The sequence below is a fragment of the Siniperca chuatsi genome, linkage group LG7, assembly GCF_020085105.1.
Source record: "Siniperca chuatsi isolate FFG_IHB_CAS linkage group LG7, ASM2008510v1, whole genome shotgun sequence".
Classification (NCBI taxonomy): Eukaryota; Metazoa; Chordata; class Actinopteri; order Centrarchiformes; family Sinipercidae; genus Siniperca; species Siniperca chuatsi.
Genome location: NC_058048.1, coordinates 10,200,257 through 10,225,850, shown reverse-complemented (window position 1 = coordinate 10,225,850; position 25,594 = coordinate 10,200,257). Strand labels below are relative to the sequence as shown.

Here is a 25,594-nt window from a genome sequence, read left to right as displayed (position 1 = left end):
ATTTGAGAGTGAGAAGCCAGTGACGCCAGTGAAGCCTTTTCCATGAGTTGCTTTGCACATCAGTGATGGGGGCTTGGGAGGTGGTTGGTGCTAGTACAGTGGTGTTGTTTGGAGTCTGTGTGTGTGTGTTTAATTCAGACTCACCCAGCACAGTGAGACGGGCAGGACGGGACCTCATGGCAGCCTGGACCGCCTGGCACTCAAACACAGCGTCATCCATCAGCTCAACACGCTGGATTCGCAAATGGTGCTGTCCTGCACCGTGGTCGCCAATCACTGTGTAACGAGGATAGCCTGCAGCGCAAACACATTTGTTCGTTTTAATCACCTTCAAAATCAAAATACTGCTCGTTTGCCAAATGCAAGAAGGTCAATTTGTCATTTTAAAGTTTTGCATACTTATGGCAACAACAAAACACAACAAAAAGACACAGCTAAATGTATACAGTCAGATAAAACATGTTATTATCAAGCTGTCAGTTTTAATTGGAAATAAAACAATGTGTCGATGTTACAATACACAATATTAGCTTGCGCGTGTTAACTGTAATTGAGCTGCATAACCATATAATTCAAATAGACGGCAGGTGAGAATATTATAGATTACAGGTAAGTACAGTTTTTGATTCTTCATTTGCTAATTTACTCAAACTGCATTTTCATACAAGGTTGAAATGAATTGCATAATACATGTTTTTATAGCACTCCTGCCAATGTTAATGAGCTGCTGTGGAGGTTGCTGCATTCTGGAGAATGATGTTTTACTGCAACCGTAAACAGGAACAGCTAGAGTTTGAGTTGTTTCTGCATTGCTCTGTGAAATGATTTATTCTTTAATAATGCAAGAAAGCAGAGCAATATCCAAGAGACATGGGCATTTTACACAAGTCAAGTGAGATGGTTTTAAAGATATCCCCTTAACTATTATTGAAATATGCATTGAGAGTGTGTTGTGGAGTGCATTCCTCCACCGGGGCAAATAAGCAGGAAGAAGAATGTGTTTGACTGGGAAGCTTTATGGGGTATTTCTCATGCTTTTGGAATTGCTCGTCTCTTAAGACCCCTTTTCTTTTTCTCTCACTCCATCTTTCTAATTATTGGTGATACACTATATGGAATGAAATGAGAATGTCTGTCCATAAAAATGCACTCCAAACTTTGTTTTAAGAATTTCCAGCAAATAATTGCTTTTTCCTACGGTTGTCCTTAAATAATTGATCAATGATGAAACTAATGGATAGGATTGGAGAATTTCACAGCAGAACAAGGCCAGACATTTAACAAAGCCTCACTCTAACTTTGTGCTTTGTAAAAGAAAACTTCACACTTTAGACTCATACAGTACACTTGTCATTCCTTTCCAAAAAGTCTGTCAGTACCCATCCAACTGTTGGGTCATTGCCAACAAATGTTGGGGAGAAAAATATTGATTTAACAGCTAGCCAATGACTTATGTTCACTTCAGAGATCCCCAAACACTTCAGTCTTTCACTGTAAAGGTTTTATAAGCTGGTTATATGTTTTAGCACCAAAAAGGAACATAACAGACTGGGCAGCCTTATAACAGCTTTTTAGTCCTTGAAATTGTCTACTGCGAAAACCCATCGTATGTTCAAAGTCCAATTACTGACTGTTGCTTCGTTGAATCCAGTTGCCTTTAATAGAGCATTAAGTCGGCCTCATTCTATGCTGGTGGGGTGAGTTACAGCCGATTAAGCCACCCTCTGCATTTCATCTTCCTACGTGTAGCCTTTAATCTTATGGGTCTGTACAGTGGGAGGACGAAGGACAAAAGAAAGCCTGAACATAAAAATTAAAGCTGGGGAAAAGAGAAACAGATGAAGGCAAAATAAGTGGCAAGCTAACTAAAAATGAGCAAAGATAGAAACTGCACCAGTGAATTATTTGTTGGAAAACTACTCGCACAGTTTATAAAATGTTTCCTCTCTGAATTTCACATTACTTGCTACAATATGTCCTACACAGTGGGGCTTCAGTAAAACAGGTTGTAAATCGAATAGGGTTAACAGAGACCTGATCACAACTAAAAGCTTCCATTAATAGCATTAATAACCATTGACTAAAAAATGAGCTCTCTGCTTTTTCATGCTCTAATGCCTAGAATAGAGGAGGTACCATTATGTGCACAAGGTCAACCAGAGAACCATTTTGCTTCAGTGTTATGTTCATTGATGAGATTTAAAGCAATAATGCCAGTGCGGATCACAAGGGTAATGATCATTGCAGATTCTGAATGATGTGACCTTGAGTTGACTCCAGTCTACCTAGGGAGTGCGTATTGTACCTACCCCAATAACATAATTGAGTTCAAAATGCACTTTTTTTCTTAATTGTACCAAGGTATAAGCCATGTGAATTTTTTTTACACAAACAGATGATTTGGCCAATTACCTCATCTGTGCCTCTGGCAAACTAAGAATAATTTTGTTGTGTGAAGATATGGCTCTGTTCCAGTTTCTCTCTGTGCATTAGCAGGATCCAAAAGGAAAAGTAATTTGCATTTTGGTAGACACCTTATAAGCACCTTGATCATGCATTTTGTCAGTATGACTAAAATTATAATGGGACACATGAAGACTGATCACCTCTGCACATGTGATGTGTTCCTATAAAGGGCCATTGATCTTAGATCTCAGCGAATTTCAAAGACACAATGTGTTACCTAAAGCAAATAATGTAAAGTAGGCCCATTAAGGAGGAATGAATCCATCAGGGGGGAAATGGATTTGTCCTGAGGCTGGAATCAATGGTGTACGTGCATGTGTGTGTGCATATAAGTATTAAGACACTTGAGGCGTGGCCTAGTGATTTATAGCATTCACCTAGAACATGTTTCACACAGTGTAACCACCAGGGGACAGAAACAGGTTAACTGCAGCTGTGAACAGGTGACCAGTGTTCAGTTTACTCTCAGGAGTGGCAAGAGTGACACATGCTTGCTGGTGAAGGTCTGCTAACTGTCAGCCTCTCTTCTCAAGAGCTTATTCCCTGAGTGCGTGGCATAAACACTCCCTTCTCCGTCTTCACTGTGCGCACACCAGGATAATTCACTTATAGCTGCTTTGTCTGTTGTCACTATCATCACGTGCAGCAGATACTTTCTCTGTCATGCATATTCATGACATTGATTGGTATGTTCTGAGCAGTTGTGGGGCTACTTTACTTATCTTTAATTAGAGTGGAAAAGCGTGACACAAAAGGGAATGAATAGCAAATTCAGGGATAGATAGGAATCATTGGCTTTTGTGGTGTGATTTCTTGCGCTGAATGGTGAAAAAGTTCTCTCAGTTTAATCACTGCTCCTGTGAATGGAAACAGGTCCCAGGCGGAGCACAACGTTGCCGACGCAGCTTCTTTCCATGAATAGCAGAGCAGACCTATATTATTGAAATGCTCCATGCAACATTTGATTCGTCACACTTTTTATGTATACAGCTGCCACTTTCCTTTCATTGTGTACATCTTGCAGGGGATGTACCATCACTTTTTTACTGCTGCATGTATTGCTTGTGTATGTAGGCAGGAGTGATAAAAAGGACAGCTGTGGAGCGCTTCATTTTGAAAAAGTGTCATCCGTCTCAATAGAAGGCACTCAGCCCCTGTCTGTATCATACTGTTGATTCTACCTATCTTCTCCAGGCAGGCAGCTATTCCTCCTCATAAAAAAACCCTGTGCATTTTTTAAACGGTTTAAGAAAGAAAGATCACTCCAATTCTACATGTCGGGCCTGATTATTCAACCAAATAATAACAAGAGAATGGTTGTTGGAGAAGTGCAAGGTCAGGATAGCATCTTGTCCGTGACTGTTAAACTATTCACAGATGTGTTGTTAAAGGTTGATCTACTGAAGTTCCCTTGAGTGTTGTGACTCAACAGTCTCTGTTTTCTCCGTTCTGTTCCTCCCTCTGTCTTTGGCCATTGTTGAAATGAGATTTCATCTTGATTGTCTTGTATTGTTAAACCAATAAAAATAGAAGAGGAGAGAACAAACTCTACATCTCTGCTCCTCTCTGACCCTAAATAAAATTGTGCTCTCTCTTCCTTCCTTCCTCTCCCTCATTCTGTCTCTAGCAATCATAAGTACTCTCCCTGTCTGCCACCTCTTCCTCCAAAGGAGACTCGAAGACTACAGGACCATTGTTTACTACAACCCCTCATCCTCCCCTGGGCCTGATAAGAACCTGAAGAGGGAATAGGATGGCTTTACTGGGGCTCTGTCAGCCACTGAGGTTTAATTACAGACCATATCGGCGACAGGGAAGGCCTCTAAGAGTGTTTGCTAAAGGTCAGAGGATAGAAGACCCCCAATCTCAAGTGAAATACATAGTTAATCGCTCCTGATCAATAGAGATGTTTGTGTTATAAAAATGGCTGCAGTTGAATATTTTGTCACCGTGCCTTGAATTGCAATCATTTTGATTTTTAAGTGGTCACACAAAGGTGGTGTGTGAGGCAAATTAGAAAGCTGTGAAATAAATACTGTGCCCTTATAGAGTAATGCATCCTGCTGTGTATAGAGCGCAATGTACAGATTCAAATGGATCTCTGTTTTGGAAGAATTGAATGATCGTTTCATTAAATGATGCAGGCATACTACTCAATAGCTCAGGGCTTCAAAAGGTTGTAAATGTTTATTTAGAGGAGTGATGTGTTTCCTTGAAATTCAACAAGGTCATGAATATATATTAAGCCTCTATTGGTGGAACAACAGGCTACTAAATGACAGTGCGATAGTCACTTTTACTCCAAATTAAACAATTAAGGCAATTATACATGAGGTGCAGGGTAATTAGAGGACGCCAGCTACTCTTCAAAAAGCCATTTAGCAGCCTGAAGCACCAGAGAAAGACCAGTGCCACTATTGATTTCACATTTCATTCGGATTTTTGTGCATCTCTGCCAAACACAAAGTATAAGTGATTTAGGTCTGCATCTAGCACAGAGACAGAAATGCATTTTTTAATCTGTTTGGTCATGTTGAGTGATATAATTATTGATGTTTCACGTAACACTTGTAATATAATACTAATGTAATTCTATTTTGTAATACACTATTATGAGACCTCTTTTATCTGTTTGTGGAGTGATATATTTGGCAGAGGGTAGGATGTTGACATGTGGAGGCTTTAGATAACAAAAGCAACCATTTGAAAATGACAGTTATATTAGAGAGTGTAATTAATAAAGATGATGGAGAAATGCGAGTGATAAATGCTGTTCCTTACCAGAGAGGTCTCTGCCAACTCCCAGCGCTAGGCCATCTTTGATCCACAGGACAACGCCTTGGTAACCAGGGATAGTGCATTGTAACGTCACAGGATGGCCTGCCACCACCACCAGGTCCTCTGGCTGCTGGGAAAACATGGCCTCTGCCCCTTAAGAACAAAATAAGAAGGGAAAGGTGACGTTGGACCCATTTAAATCATTACGTTATTTTAATATAACAAGGAGAAGAGGGCATGAAAATTTAAAGATAAAAGAGGGCAATAAGTATGGTTTTACAAACACCTGCTTTTAATGTTTCAAGAGCTGAATGAGGGGCAAATGAAGGGAAGTGCATTTTAATTCCACCAATTTCACTCAAACCTCTTGTCAAACTCTGAACTCAGAACCCTGAAGGGTGATATATAAATGTGGCACATTCTTTTACTATTCATGATACGGAGACAAGATACTGTACGCGCATCAAAGGTGTCAGTGCAGCACCAGGACTGAAGCTCAGGCTAAGAGACAGCCGTCACAGCTCAGCTTGGTTCATTTATGAAGGATGTCACTGTACAGATGGGCTGGGCTCGTACACACCACAGCAGATAACGCGATCTTGTCTGCCAACACTGCTCTAGTGGCATACATTAACTCGAGCTCACACCCATTTATTCCAACTGTGCAACTGCTATTAGCTGCACTCCTCTGAAAGTGGTGTGCAGTGAATTCCATTAGAGGCAGAGGGTGTGTTAATGCGGAGGGGTACGATGGTGGAGGGTACAGAGTGGTACTGATGTGTAGTTAGAAACACTGGCAGGATACCTAAAGCGTTCACACACACACACTCTGACATGCATTCACAGTCCGATTTGGGAGCACAAATTGCAGCAAGGGTTTCACTTCCTCTCTCACGCTTTACTGAGACAGCTTTGTTCACAGCTATTTCTTAATTTCAAACTTCTATGTTCAGCTGCTTAGATCAGGATGTCTACCTTTTCTTGAACAACTTAATATCCTTATTTCTCTTAGATATGGGCAGTAGCATAAACACACACACTTTTCTTTAACATAATCACATGCAAATAAAAACCTGATAGAAGAATACCATGTGAATTATAATAACAAGCAGAGCAAAGACAGCAAAGAACGTGAAAGTGTGTTTTCATCTTACAACATCTTTGAATCACATTGCAGTCATCTACTGCAGTTGTTTGTATGCTTGGTTTTATATTCAAAGGAAATAACTTATCCTATTGCAGACACGGAAATTGATTAGCTTTGTTGTATGATTTCCAACCACATCAGAGAAAGGATTGTTGTCATACAAGAAACTGATTTTTAATTTAGTTGGAAAATGCCATTAGAATCCCCACAAGTCATTTTTCAGCCTTGAACTGAATTCCACGTGATGGATAGCTTGTTAAAGATGTAAGCAGAAGTTTTGATATTGATTCATGCACTCTCTTCCCTGTGTACACTGTCACACATGCCTACGCACCATACACACAGACATAAATACACAATCCTGTGTACTGCCTAATTTTAACACACATCTATTACTAAACCAGCATCAGGAAAAATAATGTGCAGTACCTTTTCATCATCTCGAGATTCAACAGCTTCTCCCTGGCTAACAAGGCCTTTCGTACATGTGCATTTATATTGTGGGTGATGCTGGCTAGATGAGACTTTATCTCACCATACGCATTGCCCTTCACATCTAGACAGCTTTGTTCATCCCTGTGTTCCCACGTGAGGAGCTTATCTCAGCTGTACTTTGCTACCCAGTCAGCAGCACGCTAACATATAGACAGCTACTCAACAGATCTCTTGGCATGTTCTGGAAAAACATTGTAAACGCCAGGGAATCTTGTATCTGCTCAGTCATGACTGATATTATCAAACAGTTCAGTGTGTGCTGTAATTGACTTTTGGAGGGATCTCTCTCTCTGTTGGCAGTACAAGCCTGCATGCTTCCTACAACCAGCCTATATACACTCATGTCCTTCTTCTCTGGACTCTTCATGCCTCATGTGTTATCAAGAAGAAAATAGATTGGAGATTATTTTTCAGAGACAGGCTAACTGTCATGCTGCTCAGGCAGAGCAGCGCGGTTTTAGCTTGATTACAGCATTCAATAAGGGGAAAAACATTCCTCGCTGTTTAATACGCTGTTTTGCACAGAGACATATTTTAGCACACAATTTGCAGGAGTTCATGCTAATTCTGTGTCACACTTTGCCCTGAAACTGTTGTAAACAAATATTTGACTTCTCAAACAGCCCCCTCAAAAATATTAATTATCTGTAGCCTACTCAACAGAATCACACGTCTCTCACACAAATATACACAAGTGAGCCATTACTGGTAATTTCACTTTAACTTGAGCTGCATGACTTATAGGGGTACTCCACCGATTTTACACATCAAAATCAGTTTACTTGTCACGGGGAGTACCACTCAGCCCTTCTGAAGACCGCTGTATAATGTCTTCTGTGGCTCTGGAGGGAGCTTTCCAAAGTAAAAAAAAAAAATAATAACCCTGATGATGTCAGGGAGGTTTAAAATTCTTAACAAAAAGAATGTTTCAAACTGGCTGTGTGGAGTTTGAAAGACATAAGCATTTACCTGGCAGGGAGGGTCTAACACATCACACATTTAAGTTGGATTATGGGACTCAGTAGGAGCCAGTGTTTTTGGATCTTGACCCATACTGGGGACTAAAAGTTAACCCCCTGACTTTATGGAAGTGCAATACTAAATGTCTATAATAATCCTTTAAAAAGACACTCAGACCAAAGCAGAAGAATCATGGCTGCAACAAGTAGTGATGTTGCTACACAGCATAGTAAGAGAACATGCATGGCACAATAGGATTGGAGTATTCAACCACCAGCCAATCAGAATCCAGATTGAGCACACCAAGCCTGTTCTCAAACATTGACGAACACATGGTTAAATGCTCAAAACTCAAAGTGACTGTGAACGTGACTTCAGGTGTGCTTGTCTTGAATTGAGACTTGACACTTGAAACTTGGTCCTACCTCTGTATTATGTTAAGCAAGCATTCTTTGAGCACATTTTACTAAAAGTTTGTACTCTGTTGCCATGCCAAGACTGATATCCTAAAAGGGTTATTAAAATACGCCGGTGATAGAAAGAATCAAAGACTTAACTGACACCAGCTTGTACCTGTCACTTGAGCAGTTAAAAAGTGACCTCCTATATTCAATTTAAAGCCTGGCTGAGTCTTGCAACAAATGTGTCTTCATAGGGACACAGCGGTAAAGAAATGGGGTGATGTGTTTGAGAAGGCTGGGGCTTACATCAAGGTGGCTGCATTCATTCATCCATCCCCTCTGCACTGAATAAATCTCTGTCACTTCTGCCAGATTTATCCTTCACTGGGCATCACAGCGTTGGCAAAAAACGCGCCCTTCCCTAATCTACTTCTTCTTTATTCTCTGCCAGGCATGACACGCAACAGAGTGAAGGCAACCCACGTCCCCTCACTTATTCATGAAAAATATTTTCATAACTAAAATGCCCAATTAAGAATTAAACACCTCACTTTAGACTTTCTCACTGACAGTAATATGAGGGGAGGAGGGTGATTGTACTCAGGTGCCCGCAGAGCTGGAGATCCACATTAATAACACTTTATTAAGCATCCTAATGCAGTTTACTAGAGAGCTTGGTAAAAAAATAAATAAATAAATAAATAAACAAATAATAAAATGAAAAACAGTCTAGACATTCCAATTAGCTGTGAGATAAATGGGCTTGACTTCAGGGGTTATGTTCTGTAAATGTGTGGGCACACAGAGCAGAAACAGACACCTTTTGTCTGTCGCTAGAGACAACAGACAGCCCTGTGGGTTTTCTCACTCAGAAACAGCCATACCTGTACTATGAATAGAACTTCAAAAAATAAAAAGTGAATTACTTAGTTTGGTTTCATATATTGCATGGGAAGAGTAGTGACAGTAACAGAGAAATGTTTTACTTCAGCCCTTTGGATTTGCTAAATCGAGCATTGTGCTTCTTTCATAAGAGCTTATCCACCTATTATCTAACACCACTTTTCCTTAAAGACACACTGCAGATTTTGACAATGTAATCACATATTTTACATTGACGGTCATCGTGTTAGATGGAAAAAAAGAAGTGTATCTTCTTTTTCTGTCTTAGCATAAGGTCAGTCCAATTATGATATGGAGAACAACAGCATTTCAACAACGGCCAAAGTGCAACTGCAGGGTACATCTTCAAGGATTAGAAGGGCTTCCTCACACAACATATCACAAAGACTATATTTGTCAGCATTTCTCGCTGTGCAGACTTTACATGACAATCATCATAAATTAAATCTCTCAACAAAGCTCAGGTTGTTACAGAAAAAAGGAAGGATTTTCTAAAAGCTTGTCTGTAATTATCCACATTCAAACAGATGAAGAAAAGAAGAAACATGTTTTCTACATTTCTATAGCCACATATCTTTATCTATCTTTTGTATATTCAGGTAAATGACAGTGGTGAATCCCCTTGCAAACACCTATGCATTACCCCTTACTGGCTATGTTTATCTGCATCAAATCATAGACTAGGAAATCATTTTGGTTTTGATTGAATCCTCTGCATTTAGAAAGGTGAGGCCAGAGACCTTTGATAAGGATTGCCCAGTTGTTTCAAATGGTGGAAAAAAGCAGGTAGTTAAAGACTATGCACAGAGCCATATTCATAATGTGGACTGGCACTTTGCATCGCCTAATGTTGTCATTTCACTCCAGATAATTTGTTTACCATTGGATGGCTACTGCATTTCCAAACACTCCAACACTATTTTCCCCTCAGTGCTAACTGCCCCCAATTTCATCACTCTTTGCCAATCAGGCCTGGAAATTACCGTTACGGACACACATCCAGCCCACTTCAGAGAAATAATCAGCATGCTGTCTGTGCGGCATATGGCCACACAGCACCAAAGCTTAGCCCAGGATCATTATCAAAAACTATTACCCCTCTGGCCTGGGCATTTTATACCAGCAACGTAGAAGCACAGGAGGTCTTCAGAAAATAGAGGAGTGGGTGAGTTAGCCATATGTGTTGTAGTTTGGTAGACAGTGACTACAGTGTCTCTTTTTTTTTTTTGATGGTAGTTTTCAGTGGTACATAAGTGGAAGTAGGGAGACAGGTGGTCGGTGGGGTGGGGATTAGGGGGGACTGAGGAGGAGAGGTTTATTTTTATCTTCTTCTAATCTACTGGTAGTGTTGCCATAGGTGACAGGTGCTAGTCACTTTTGATAAAGGTGTGAATTTAGAGATTAAATCAGATCATCAAATATCACACCTACTGGTCCATTTGTTTGAACCACAAAGAGCAGATGCACCCCACAGGAACCAGAAAAGTATATTTTCTAAGCACTTTCTTTTTTTCTAGCCTTTCCAAAGTTCTGTAAATTATTACTTAACTCTTGTAAAAGGACTCCAGTGGTGTTTTTATTTCTTGTCAGCAGTTCAATATAAACACAAATCTCAAATAAAAAAAAATACTCTATCTAAAGCTTCATCTATCTCAACTGAATCTTGCCTATTGCAATGCACACCCTCCCCATCTCTTCACCAGAGCTCCTACCCCTCTGAGGCAGCGACGCACATTCTTGTCCTTCGTCACCAGACACTGATTAGTTATAAGCCCGCAACTAGAGCATGCATTCTCTCATTCTCACCATAGGTCTAATGGCCATGATTCGTGCACTAATTATCTGCAGCATAATCATTAAGTTGACATTGTCAGTGAAGCATGCCGTTGTGAGACTCATCAATCCATTTAGAGAATAGAAACCACAGGAGAATGACTTCTATCTGGCTTCTGGTTATATGACTCCCGTCCAAGTCAGTTTCAAATTGGTGATAAATGTATTCTGTAAAATGTCTGAAAAAGCATTTTGACAAATTTGAAAAAGGAAGCAAGCTCAATTTCAGAGGTGTTAACGCAACATTACTGCAAATGTGTGACAGAAACTTGGCAGGAAAACAGCCAACTAATTACCAGTCATACCCACTGAAAGTCACGCTTTGATCAACTATGTTTTATAATCTAATTTATTCACAATATAAATTCAGAAGCAATGGGTCACCACATACCCAATAATTCTGATTAGCTGTGATTGATTTACTGCTTGTAAGAGTGTAATCAGGCAATTAGAAGGTCATTTTCTTGATATTTGGCACTTTGAACTTATTAAAACCATAACCTGGCATATTTCTAATAACATGTGTTTAGTACACAATAAATAGAGATGCATGACACATAGAGCCAGTGCACTACACACACACACACACACACACACACACACACACACACACACACACACAAACATACATGATATTAGACAGACTATGTCACATCACGCTAATCTCAGCGTTAAGTGACTGAAAATGAATAGCTCACCTCACCTTGCTGAAATAAGTATGTGAAACTCCATGACCGGTACAGCACGTAGATACAAAGAAAGGGGGTCTACACCTATACAGTTAATGCACAGAAGATGGTTTGAGTTCAACACCTTTTTATTCGCTCAAGTCATTCTGACAGAAAATTGCTTTCAGGGTGTTCTGAAAAGTGGAAATTACATGAGACCATGAACAAACATCTACCTTCAGAGAGAGCAGGAACAGCAGGAATGACAAGGCCTCAGATATTTGCCATAGTATTTATCGTAGGTCTGGTATTCATTGTAATAATGGGATTTATTTTTTTGCATAAGATGCTGGAATTTGACATTTTCAAACCTGATTTCACCAAGGTTTCACATATTGTGATATGGAATGATGTCCTATTTCTTCAGACCAGCCACGTTTTTGTTACATGGGCTACTTCATTAATATAAAAATGTAATCCCTCAGATGCAGCTGACAATGTTACAATAGTTACCAATAATGAATATTTCATAAAGCTCTATGAAGCCCATTAGATGAGGCATGTATTATTATCAATCTGTCTTCCTCATCAGAATGTTCAAATCCTTTTTTCCTGCCTGACCACTTGTGAAACAAACACTGTATGCAGATAATACACCAAGCCTATCTTTGCTGTGATGGCTGCCATTATGAGTAAAATTTGTCTGTGGGAATGCAAATTCATGAAGCAGGAAAGATAAACATCAGTGCTGCCGGAAGACGTTGTATTTATGCCCTCTCTCACACTGTGCATTAGTGGAGCATGACAGTTGCCAAGGCATAATCAAGACGGATTGCCTCTGATGATGACTTCTAAAAATTACAAATGGCAGCAGCGGGAAGGCCTTGCAGGCACTTGCTTTATCATCAGCTACACGGCCAGAAGAGGTGAGATTTCATGGACATCAGAAACTGGAGTATCAGGGGCCACAAACGGTTTATTAAATCTCTCTAGGCTGCATCTTTTCTGGCAGTCCACATACAGCCGGCTCCAAAGGTCATCAAGGCATCATGAGCCGTGGAATGGATCCTTACCCTCTTCCAAAATCCAGAGCAGAAAACAAACAAATCTGTTTTAACATCTCCTATGATGGATAAAGACAGAGAGTGCTTTAATGAAGTGTAAAGGTCTTCAAGGTTGTCAGCCTCTAAGCAGTCCAAGTAGTGTGAAATCAAACAATACACACAAAGTAGTTTACTTACTGGATGTATGTGAGCTTTGTTCTGGAAACACAAGACCCAGTCTGACCACTGATTGTAATTACTGTTATAAAGCAGCAACTCCTGTGGGTTGGTTTCCAAGGTAACTACAGTTCAAAGAGAACGGTTCAAATATTCTAGTTAGCATAAATGCGACTGAACACCACACAACCCCCTTTCTCTGGCTGGTATTGATTAAAAAAGTGTGGGGAAATGGAGCGACTCGTTTTGCAAACCGGACTACTTTTTTAGCGTACACTTTTGCATAATGGGAAGTAGGGACATAAAAGAGATGCAAATGAGTGACGGAGATGGAGAAGAGAAGAAGTTTGGGAATTCAGATGGGGCCTGATTGAATAGGAAGGGTCCCTTCTGTTTCTCTACTCCATCATTACATCCTTTCTTTGTCAACTTTCACCACTCCATCACCTCCTGCCTCTTCAGTGCTCTCTGCCGCTGGAGTATTTGTTTGAATGTTTGTTTTCAGAGCTCAAGGCCAGCCTTGCTATTGTCTCTTTGCTGACACATGAACATTTGAGTGTTTACTGAGTGTATGGATGTCAAGAAACTTGAAGATTTGCAAAGGGAATATGTTTGTGCAGGGGGAGGGACCTTGAAGGGTGTTCAAAGTGAGAATACATTGGGATTGATCATGTTCATTAAGAAATGATGAGCATTTGAAACAGACTCAGATGGCTGATTTGATGGATGCGGTGTACAGAGGGCCTTAGTCCAATAGGGCATATCATATATTTTGAGGGAGAGTCCCATTTTTCTATTACATGATATGTCACAGGCACAGAAAGCCACATTAAGCTGCCTTTTGTCCAGCCATAACTCATATTTTGTAGAGCTGACAAGATAAAAGTGTACCTTGACTTTCGAGACTTAGAGGATTTTTTGTCTGTTTGAGTGAGATTAAATCAAGAGATAGATCAAAGCCCTTGGAAAATAAAGCCAAAAGGGATGTATCTGTTAGGAAAGGTGTCAGATTCGCATAAAAGTTTTAATAAGTCAAAGACATTGCTAACAAGTCTTCATGTTTTAAAAATATCTGTGGTCGGATAAAAACCCAACTTCAGCATAATCTGTTTCACATATTTGAATAATATATTTTAATTATTTATTGTTAATGAACACGTTCACTTTTTGCTTGCACCTTTTTCCACAACTTTATTGTAAATAAACATACATTACTTGTACATTTTGTTATGACCATATAAAGGTTACATTAGAAAATTCTTTATAGAAATGATTACAGTAAACAACCCACGAAAAGGGGAACTCAGGGGTAAGAGGCGCCATAAATAAGCCCCACTCTCAGAAACACTTTGTCCAAGATGAGGCTCTCAAAGTACAACAGTGCCGGCACTTTGAGTTATTTACTGCTGTTTTCAGCATCCCACTGAAATGCATGTCACATCTGTCAAGGTTTCCCTTGCAAAGCTATGTTGTATTGTTTCTCTCACTCTATTCACTGTGAGCTGTGGAACACAGGTATCAACATTTTGTTCTTTATGAGCAAATATTCGGCTGCATAAGACAGTGTGTTAAGTCTGCATCGTCGCTGGCGGGATGAACAAAGGTACAGCATGAGCGTGAGAGATGTGGGGAGAAATATAGGCTCAGCGAGTTTGCTTTAATGGATTCACAGGTTTTAAGTGCAAAAGACCAGATATATAGATAGATAGAAAGAATTTACAAGATAGATAGAAGTGGAAGAAACTGTCACATTACATTTTTTAAGAACACAAATTCCTCTCTGAGATGGCTTATTACAACACATTGCTCATTTCCTGTTGTGTTGACTTCAATGGATTAGAGTAGAAAGAATGGTTATTTGATACAGAAAGAAAGATGAGAGTCCTGCTACTACCATTTCTCCAGGGACACAGCAGTTAATGCTCACATTTCTTCAGTTGAGATGGATTTATAATTATCCACTTCCAGTGATTAATGGTCTTATAATTATCTGAGATGAAATACAACAACACAGGCTTGTGTGGCTTCACTCACAATCAAATTGTGGGATAATAATAAAAACACTATAAGGATGAAGGGATAAGCAATGTGGTAATGATAGCAAGTCACAGTGCTTATTGGTAACTACAAACATTGTTGTCTTGGCTTGGAAACACTCTTCTAACCGCAAAGCCATAACCCTCCGCCACTCTAAGAATAACTAAATAACTGATGTCACTGTTATTTTTCTGAGAAAAAAAAAAGATTTATTACGTTCTGAATTTTAACAATCACCAAGCAGAAATTGAAATGGTCTTCCGGAAAAAGGAATGCAGTCTCATTAAAAGAGATGCTCTCACTGAGCTTTCTCTGACTCATAAAATCCCCATTCGACACCCTCCAGACAGTGGAGACATCCATTTTCCTCTCATCGTCTTCAACTATTTGCTTCCCTTGGAGACAGCCTCATCTCATTCTTCTTCACTGGCTGCTGTGACATTGAAGGAGACCCCTAATCAAAACATTTGTCTTTCTTTCAGCCTGCGCTCAGACCGGTGAATGAGAGCTGACACCAGAGGGAGATGTATTTGTCCCAATCAGAGCCTCATCTCCGTGTCACCGCCGGGCGAGTGTTTTATCTCGACAGGGCACTGATGAATCCGCCACTTAGGCTTGATTTGGAGGAGCGGCTCGCCACTGCCGAAGTGCCAGGTTAAATCACAACGTCAGTGGCTGAGCCATGGCCATTACACGCAACACAGGCATTTTGCCTTTACCATTAATGCTCATAAATGTTGCAATAATAATCCCTTACTTCTCCTTTGTTGTCAGTTGTAATTATGATTCTGTGTTGTATTAGGAATGGAAATTATATTGGGGTTTTTTCTTGCATTCCTATTTGAGTGTCATGTAAGTGTCAATTATAGTCTTAGGTTGTCTGATCTCTCAAACTATTTTATCTTGTAAATGTGGCATTACATTGATCTTTATCTGCAGACAGTGAAAGGAGATGCCTTAACACCATTTATTAGATGGTGTTAAGCTATCGATGTGCTACCACACTTATTCAGACTCTTAACAAATCTCTTAGCTCAATGCTGTCACACCTTTGTCACATGTGCTGCCAAATTTAAATAAAAATAAATAACTAATAGGCTGCATATGTCACAACTGCCACCACACCACATAAGACAGCTTACTGAGATAGTTAACAAATCAGGAGAAGGCTACTGATCTTTTGTGTCATTTTCAAAGAGAGGTGTTTCAAAGGAAGGGCTCAGATGTTAGCCCTCAACATCCATATTTTTTCCTTATACTTGTGCCATGGCTACCTTGTTCAAATTCCAAAACAGCTCTGTAGACAGGAACCCATCTCAGGTTTGATTTTCTGATAGATCACTGTCACCACCTTCTAACAATAACAGGCTTTCATGACAGCCTCCATTTTTTCCATTAGGGCGTATTTAACTTAAACCCTGTCTGGTTAGCAGGTTGTACGGTATCAGCAGCTCTACACATAAATGCAGGTGATGAAGATGAGTGTAATATGCTTTGGAGTTAACCAGATGCATGTCGCTATCTGCTGCATTAGTGAAAAAAGCTTTTTGGAAAAGTGGGGAAAGCCTTGCGTGTGTGTGTGTGTGTGTGTGTGTAAAGAGAGAGAGATGAGAGGCAGTCTCCTGCTAGCTACAGTACCTGTCAGACAGAGTGGAATGTTGTTACAAGACAAGGAAAGGAGGCTTTATCAAGGTGTGCAGGATACCACTGGCATGAGATAAGAGGCCTGAGTCGGAACTACATTATGCCACACCTTCACTAAGAGGACTCTGTCAAGACAGGAGTAAAGAGATCCATTTCAGTGTGGGAGCCACCATAATACTTGACTGCAGAAAGCCATTACCTTTCAAGTATACGCTCTACCTTTAAGTGCATATAGGGCAATAAGCAGAAACTCTATCCTGTAATTTCATTTGGATTCCCAAATCCGTTCTTTGAAATCTGCTCTTAAATGGACAAAAACATTATTTCCAGAAAGCTGTAGGCAATATCTTTAAAGTGCTGAAAAAGGGTGAAAAGCTGTAGTGTGATTGGAATGGGAATTCAGCTTTTATAAGAGGTGTGGTTTACAGTGAGAACATCAGACCAGATGATTGTCTGTAAAGTCTGTACGTCATGGACAGCACTTGAGTTAGGAGCTCAGCAGCGTGTCCTAGAGTGTCCTCTACCAGTCTGTGTGGTTCTTCCGCAATACATCACCAAGCCCCAAATGGGACCACAAAACATCTCCCTTGGACTTGCTTTCACACTGTCACATCGTACAACACATCCTTCCATGAAAATCTCTCAATCAAAGCTTCATTTGCATTTCAAAGTAGCACTTTACAGCCATGGAGAGGACATAAAATCACACCTGCCTTCAAATAAATAAATGGGAATTCAAAATGGTGTAAAAAATGATATAAAAGCAAGAGCTGGCAGAAAACTAAGCTTGTCATATTTTATGTCATTTACAGTACATTAGCAACTGCCATAAAAGTGCACAGCTGTGCGAGATGCAGTAGTTGTAGGATTTAGGGGACTTAAGGCAGTAATGTAAATGGGAGGGTAATGCTACAAAAAGGTTTGCCAGAAACTCTGTGGGCAAAAAGCCTGAAAATGCTTTACTTTTTTTGCAATTTCTCTTTGAAACCTTGTAATATTCTAAAAAGATCCATTTGTTTAAAGAGTTGTTTATCAAACTACTTTGCTTAAATGGAAATAAATGCACCCTACTCAAGAGATGTTTTTTTCCCCCAAGTGGAGGGCCCTTCACCTTATATTTTCATGAAATGGTCTGCCTTCAGTAGATGCAATAATTCTTTCTCTTACATTTTTAATCCATAAACCAAAAAATAAAAGTCAGCGAGGACTTTTTCATTCGAAAAGTGCTTTTATTAAAGAAGTTCAACTAAGAAACACTACATGTGAACCGAAATTCACTCTGTTTGACTGGTGTCTATCACGACCAGCGAGACCAGCCTGACCAGACTGTGATGACCGCTCCTACTGACCATTGTCAGAAACCACAGTCTTCAGTGGATCACTGGAGTGGTTTGATGCTGAGGCTCAGGTACCTCTCATCTCAGGTTACTGTCTCTCAGTGCTCCTGGCCTCCCCCGGGGCACTTCGCCACATCCAACTCAGCATCCTGGTTACTAGACTGTGAAGTCTCAAGAAAGCCATTTTTCAAGACTACTCCTCTCCTTTTTTCCACACCTCTTGAACTTTCTTTTGCCGACAGCATTGCCGGGGGCCATAATTCAGCTTCCGATAGGGGGAGAGCTTTGAACCCCCACACTCCTCCCATCGCTACCTCTAAACCCCCACCCAACATTGTCTCTACCTTTTACTCTTTCCCATTTTTCTAATTTGATATCAGCTTTGCTCTCTCCAGTTTTTTTTTTTTTTTTTTTATTTTCTGTGCTGGTAAAACACTGAGCAATGCAGTTGTATCTTTTGTTTAAAAAATATCAACAAGTTGCCCTTACTCCTCACAACTTTGCCTCCTCCACACTTTTAACTCAGTGGGGTGTCGATTTGACTAATTACTCTGACAAGGTTTTACAAGGGGGTGCTCTCACCATGAAGTGTTTACCGAGGAAGCTGAGCTGTTTAAGAGTGGAGGTCAGACTTTATTATGTCACACTGTTTTAAAAACCTGTAGAGTTCACTAACTGACTCCCACTGGCTCAACAAGCAATGATGAAGTATGCCACTGAATAGTTGCTTTCACACTTTGTATCTCATTAACATTAGAGGTAAAAGTCAAGTTACTGCCAAAACCTCTTACTCACAATTTAGCCCTTCTAGGACAAGGCACAGCATACAAAAGGGAGGAGATAGAGAGAGGGAAAGAAGACTGAATGACCAGAAACATCCTGTACTGCCTTTGCTTCATTGAGAGCTTAGTGAGAATATAGCCGTATATATACCGTTACAGCCAGAATGCCAAGCATGAAAAGCAGTCATAAAAACTGTGCCATCCACTATAGAGTTCTCTCCAGAGACCAGCTATACCTCATTATATAAAACGATCTTCCATTTAAACCTGTTCAAGGTCTCACTACCTCTCCTCTGAGTGTGCATGGCTATTGGGTTGTGGATGCATATCTTAAACTCTAAGTGGTGATGACATGGGTTCTAAACCAATTAAAGGCCCTCTCAACAAGAAGTAGTCATAGCCCTCTGCAGTTTTTACTGGGCACTTACAGGCTCTTCTGCAGTTGCTTTTTGCCTGGTCACTGAACTGCCTCTGTTACTCCAGCACTCGTGGAGTTACCCCTGGCTGCCGTTGCCTAGGTTGTCAGAGCCTTTGTCCCACTGCTGGGCAGGATGCCAGTTGTAAGCTGGAAAATTCTGCAAGGCTCTCACACAGACACACAAGCATATGAACACTATCAGGTGTACACACAAACATACATGCAAATAAATATGGATTTGCCCGCATACAGAAATGGAGTGCTGCTTGTGTAGACACTAATGGAGATAATGTTGCACTATTGAAGGTCAGGTCAGGGGAGATTAGAGTGGCTGCCCCGCACTGACAGTCTGACCTTTAGTAAGCTTGTCCTCACAGTGTGACTTCTCTCCTGTTGCCTTGCATGATCTCGGTGGCAATACCTTACTTACACAGCCCAGAGGCTTGTACTCTATGAATGCAATCATTAGAAATATGACCTAATAGCCATTTTTAAGGCTTTAAAAAGTCAGCAGCATTCAGTACTAGAATCTCCACCCTGATATTTCTTGGGCAATCAGAAAATAGCACTATGGGAGAAGGGACTTTTAGGAGGGCGGGAATTATAGGCACCAAAATTTTATCCACACAGATACCTGAAAAGGTACACCTGTACCTTACCTGCTGTTCAAAAAGGGCTATAAATGGACAGTGGCGTGGGAAGGTGAGGTTGCAAGTACATCTAGTTAGTGTGTTTGTTGCAATGAGTTGGAGTGAGCTGGACTGGCGATGTGATGTGATGCCGTTTGGGATGATAAACATCAGATAAGGTTATGTTACTGCATGCAGTGCTTGTGTGTGTGTGTGTGTGTGTGTGTGTGTGTGTGTGTAGACGTGTGTTTGTTTGTGTCAGTGCTACCCTGCACCTGGCTGCAGAGGAGTAATTAACAACCTGAGCTTCCTCTGACTCCATCTGACTCCCTGTGTCTCAACTTCTCTCTCTCTGTCTCTCTATCTGTAGCCCAACCTTTTCACAGTGTTTCCCCACTGCTGCCATATGCACCCCACAGATGACTGAATAGCCACAGCTAATTCTGTGGAGGTTGACAGGTGTCATAACTGTTCCCAATTAAAAGAACAGACCCGTGGTCAACCACAGACTGTAAAGCCACACATATGTGGTGTGATATCCTACATTCTGTAGCATATACAGTACAAAACAACATATACCTAGCTACAGATTAACGGTTGCTCACATGCATTTGATAAGGTTGTCCAAAACCATTTATGTTTAGTTTTAAGCACTGGACAATTTGCTACTGAATTGTTTCTGCCAAAGCCCTGGTAAATAGCAAAAATAATTTCTAAACCAAAGGCTGAGTGTTTGTCTGATAGGAAAATTCTTGAATGCTGTATTTAATTGGAGATTCTGGCTGAAATGAGCAGTGTGCATTAACATATATCCCTTGTAGTGACACCATTATTACCACTTTGTTCTTTCTTATCCACATTTAACCTTGGGTGAAATAGTGCTGAAAATGAATAATAGGTTGCAGGTCCTAACCTGTGTGCCAGTGTACCTTGTGTTAAAAATAGCTTCAAATACATTACCAGGATAGAGCAGTATGCATAATGCCTCTCCATTAATTTGCAAGTGCATATTTTTATGAATAATTATTGCTGGTATCCCTGCATCACCGAGGTAATGAAGTCGTCATGCAGAGAACGAGCAGGGAGAGGGATGGGATGAGCCAGAATAATGGGGGTTGAGGCCACTGGAAAGCAGCTCTGTGGAGAGGGTGATAACTTGAGAAAAGACACTTTCTATGATTCTTAAAAAGAGCGCTATTTATAGAAGTCAACGTTAACTAAGTCCCACTTACACAAAAAAAAATATTTGTGCCCATGAGAATCCGTCCTCTTGACTATCCAGCATAATATAAGCGCCCCAGAAAAAAACTATCTATTGTATGAAAACATGTTTCATTTGGGTCGCCACAGCATGATTTCTTCTACATCTCTTGAAATGATGTGCCTAATGATGCACCAAATGTCACCATTTTTCCAGTAATTAGCCTATTGCAGATCTATTCATTGATCATTATTAATCCTATAAGCCATGTTTTATGTGTACATGCACACACACAAAAACACATGCACAGTATGTATATGTGTGTGCACAGATTTTGAGGTTGTTTGTTTTGTACCAGGGCAGACAGAAATGAACCTTGAGAATTGATATAAGTTGAATGCCCATGTGAATCAGATTGGCATGGGGAGTCCAGACAGGAAACCATAGCACAGCCATTGCTGCTTGAAGCCAGTGTTTTTGAGAGTAACCATGCTAACTTAATCAGTGGCACAATTCTATCTACAATATAAAATAGAGCAAAGAGCATACATATGAACAGAAAGGACAGATGTGAGGATTACAAATGTTATCCTGCACAACACTGATAGATACTGAACTTCTGCTTAGCTAGTGGCTGTTTGTATTCATTCTCACAGTTGGCTCTGAGAGATAGAAATGATTTATTTGCATTTTTCATCTATACGGGACACTATCAAACATTGGTGTTGATATCCCTCTGGAAATGTTGATGGAATAGCCTTCTTACCCATCGTATATCTGCCAGCTGCCTCATCTGTGGGCAGCATGCATCAAAACTGGGTCTGACATGATGTGACTTTTCCTCTGCAGGCTTTGGAGTCACATAGGTATAGATTATGTCCTCTCCCTCTTTCTCTCTTCTGTCTGTCTGTATTTGCCCTCTGTCTCTCTCTTTCTCCAAGCCCAAAGCATATAATTTGTCATCTGGAGAAATTGTTTCCCTCTTTCTTGCCATCATGGTGCAGCATATTTTCGTGATCTCCAGGATCAAGGGGTTTTAAATAAAAAGACTCCATATCATCCAGTGACCCTGGCTTCACGCTGCAAGGCTCCTAATGAGCCCTCCGCAAATGGGCTGATTTTTTTCTTGTCTGTGCCAATTGAGCTGTGACCCGGCTAAGGCCTTGCAAATCAAAGACATCTTGAGTCTACTCATTATTTACTTGTGACAGCTAGCAGAGAAACATGATTAAAGCAAGCCAAATGAAATAGAGGGGAGAAGAGAAGAAACAGTGCAGTCGAGATATGTGGACTGATTTGATCAAATATTTACTTTGCGCTTCAACACAGCTGAAGGTCATAGCTGCCAATTAAGCAGAAAAAAAGCAAACAGAGGCTGTTTATCATACTATTTATATTTACTGAAAGTTTACCCATATCACAGCAAAACATTAATTAAGGTATTCTTGCAATTAATTATGCCATCATACTGTATGTGTAGCGTGTGTATGTGACATACGGAGAATGATTGTTTTCCTGTATGTCTGTGAGGAAGATGAAAAGATGACTTAGCTGTGTCTGTGGGACCATCAATCACTGCTAGGTGTGCGCATGTCCAAAACCTTTAATATCTCAGAGTCACTTTGTCTGGATGACACCATACCACTGTGTCACATTGCTAAGGAACATTCCGAAGGTCAGCTCACATGTTTTGAATTATAAACTCACAAGAAAAGATTCTCAGCCTGCTGTTTTACAAAGGAGTTATTTCTGAGCAAGTGCAGCAAAAACAATTAGAAAGTACCAAGCCGACTATTACTCCAATCAATGATACTCTGCATTAAGAAAGCTCCCTGATAAGCAAACAAATATGAAACGTGTGCTGGTTCAGTGCTTATGCGTTGCCAGAAGAAAGAAGCCGGCAGTAGATTTTGTGTTATCAAAGCTCTGTTGCTTGAGCATATGTTGGCACAGACAAACATACATGCCAAACACAATTTAGCCATTAGAGGAAGCTTTTAGATGTCAAGGCAACACGTCCTAGAGGAAAAGATGGAACAGGCCTTTAGGGAACTCAGAGTGAGAGAGAGACTGAATCTAGCTTGTCCCTACCAATGTGGAGAGGGCTTAATTAGGGCCCGGGCATTTCATTAAGGCAGCCGTTAAAGTCAGCTTCGTTTAGTACAACACTGGCATGCCACAGTGGGACACTTGAGCCATCACACACACATGCATGCAACCATCTCAGTGCTCAGCCAGTGGACCTGAACAATATGCAGTGGGGCAAATTCCTTTCACTATAATTAATAGGAACTCTCCCATCCCCCACCCCTGTGGGTGGAGAATACATATTGTATCCTCCACCCGCTTACCTTACACTCACAGGGACCATTTGTCATTTTGCCTTAATGTGTTTAGTTGCACCACACAAGGACGAGGTATTTTGAATGAAATCATAAAGGACACTTAGATTGCCATTACATGGAAGAGGGGCTCCCATATATCACACCCCAGTGTGTGTTCATTTCCAGGAAATGACTTGGGCCTTATGTTGTAATAAATGGTTAATATCTCCCTCCATCTCTTTGTCTCCATCTCATAACCACATAAAATATAGGAATTTGGTACCAGGCAGTAATGTTATTATGTTACTGATTGGGAAGCATTTCATACAGAAAATATTCATTATTTATTGCTTTGCTTCCCTGATCACAAACAAAACATATTGTGTCCTATTTCAGAAATTCATAATCCTCACTAAATGCAAGGGGAAAATGGTGTACAATGTTATTCTGCTTAGTGTCAGTTTAAGCCGAGCCATTGACTCGCTTTCCGCCAGCCTGCTTTCCATTCTTTCCAGTCAACTGATCTCTAAACCGTTTGTTAGCCTCTGCATGCAGAGGACTGCACAAGTCATCCCATGAAGGAATTGGAAAGATGTGAAGACAGCAAAAAAAGAAAAAAAAGTGAGTGAGATAGAGATAAACTCATCTCTGATCTTAAGTGACAATTTGACTTGGCATTTTGCCAGGAGAACGCCATACTGATGAAAGAGTACATAAATAAGGGATGCAGAGAAGATGTCAGCCAGTTACAGAAGAGTGGAAGAGACAGAGAGGTAGAGAGAGGGGAGGAGAGACTGAGAGGGAGAGTGAACCGTTTGGACACTTCTGGCTAGATTCCCTTGCCCATTACAGAGTCTGGATGTGACTTCACATGCCATTAGAGGCAGTGTAAATCAGCAATTAGGTGCACAAATGAAGAAATGTCAGCTATTACCTGGAGCACAACAGGCCGACAGACCCCGCCACGGTGCATTCCAGCACAGCCAGGATCTCTCGTCTTACAGCCAGCCAACCACCCACACACATGCACACACACTCACAGAATGTTCAACATTCACACACATGCACACACAGGTCTCTACTCACAATTGAGCAGTTCCTGACTGGTTTTGGCAAGAGGATGGCACTGAGCTACGTGGCTCAATTAGACATTGTTGTAGTTTACAGTAAGTATGACAACTGTTCCCTGTGGAACTGTCACATTCTCTCTCTCTTCTCTCAAAAAGAAAAAAAGGGGGAAGCTGGGAAGTATAAAAAAAAAAATCCAGGTTCATTCCCGGGTTTCAGCAAAAGCAAACTGCGTTCTCTTTGTGGAGAAATCACACTTGCGTAAAGTACAGTTATGGAAGGATAAATGAAAACTACACATACCAGTAAGGTAAAGGCAAAAAAATAGATTAAAGAGATATTTTTGTTTTGTGCCCAGATCCCTATCTTTGATGAAAGCAAATTACTGACTCAGACACAGATAGCTGAAAAAAAAATGTTGGGTAGGGTTTTTTGCTTAAAAAATTTAAAAACAGAGAAGAAAAGAAAAGAAAAATCTCTCTTTGTATTCATTCAACTCCCTACATTCCTTCTTCAATCTATTTACAGAGGTAATGTTTTTAACCATGTGGCCATGAATCCATGTATCCATCCAAACACTTATTTTCTACATGCTTATTCCCACTGAAGGTCACAGGCAGCTGAAGCCCATCCCACCATGCAAGGTGTTGAAGAACTCTGGATAGCTTGTCCACTAACTAACAGGGTTCAAACGTAAACAAACAAATGCAGTGACAACTATACACAATTTAAAGTTTCCAGTTGATCTGATCTTCTATGTGTGGACTGTTGGAAGAAAACTTGCACACACATGAGGGAAACAACATGGAGCCAGAACTTACAGTAAACCCAGGACTCTTTAACCACACAGCCTCTATGACACCTAACATAACAATAGGGCTCATTAAGTTAATTTGCAAAAGCCTTGCCTCTCTGCACATTGTCGTACTTAGAGGTACATTTTTACCACTTCCCAGCAAACATTACCAGTTCATATAGGTAGGTTTTGTTTCAAGGCTGGGCTTAATGTGGGGAGGCCTATAAATTGGAGGGACAGAACAGAGAAGGAGAAAATTTGCGGTGTTGAAAAAGCAGGCCGCTTTGCAGCACTGTCAACAGAGTTGTCCTAATTATGCAGCCACCCAAAAAAAACAGAGCCCCCTCTCTAATCCGCAGGCACACTGGCCTGTCAGATTTCCTGCAAAGATCGAGAACACATGCATACACACACACACACACACACACACACACCATGCAGCAACTACTTCTGCACACTCACCTCGCACCCTAAGCCAGCTAAGGCC

General features: G+C 40.6%; 1 protein-coding gene across 12 annotated transcripts in view; it reads right to left on the bottom strand.

The window, feature by feature from the left end:
- kirrel3b (kirre like nephrin family adhesion molecule 3b) overlaps positions 1-25,594 on the bottom strand; it is a 162,332-nt gene that overhangs the window by 60,521 nt on the left and 76,217 nt on the right. For all 12 annotated transcript variants that reach the window (XM_044202829.1, XM_044202828.1, XM_044202821.1 and 9 more), the window contains 2 exons: positions 5,248-5,397; positions 145-294 (listed from right to left, as the gene is read on the bottom strand). In XM_044202829.1, the coding sequence (XP_044058764.1) occupies positions 145-294; positions 5,248-5,397 (300 nt within the window). The remainder of the gene's footprint in view (positions 1-144; positions 295-5,247; positions 5,398-25,594) is intronic.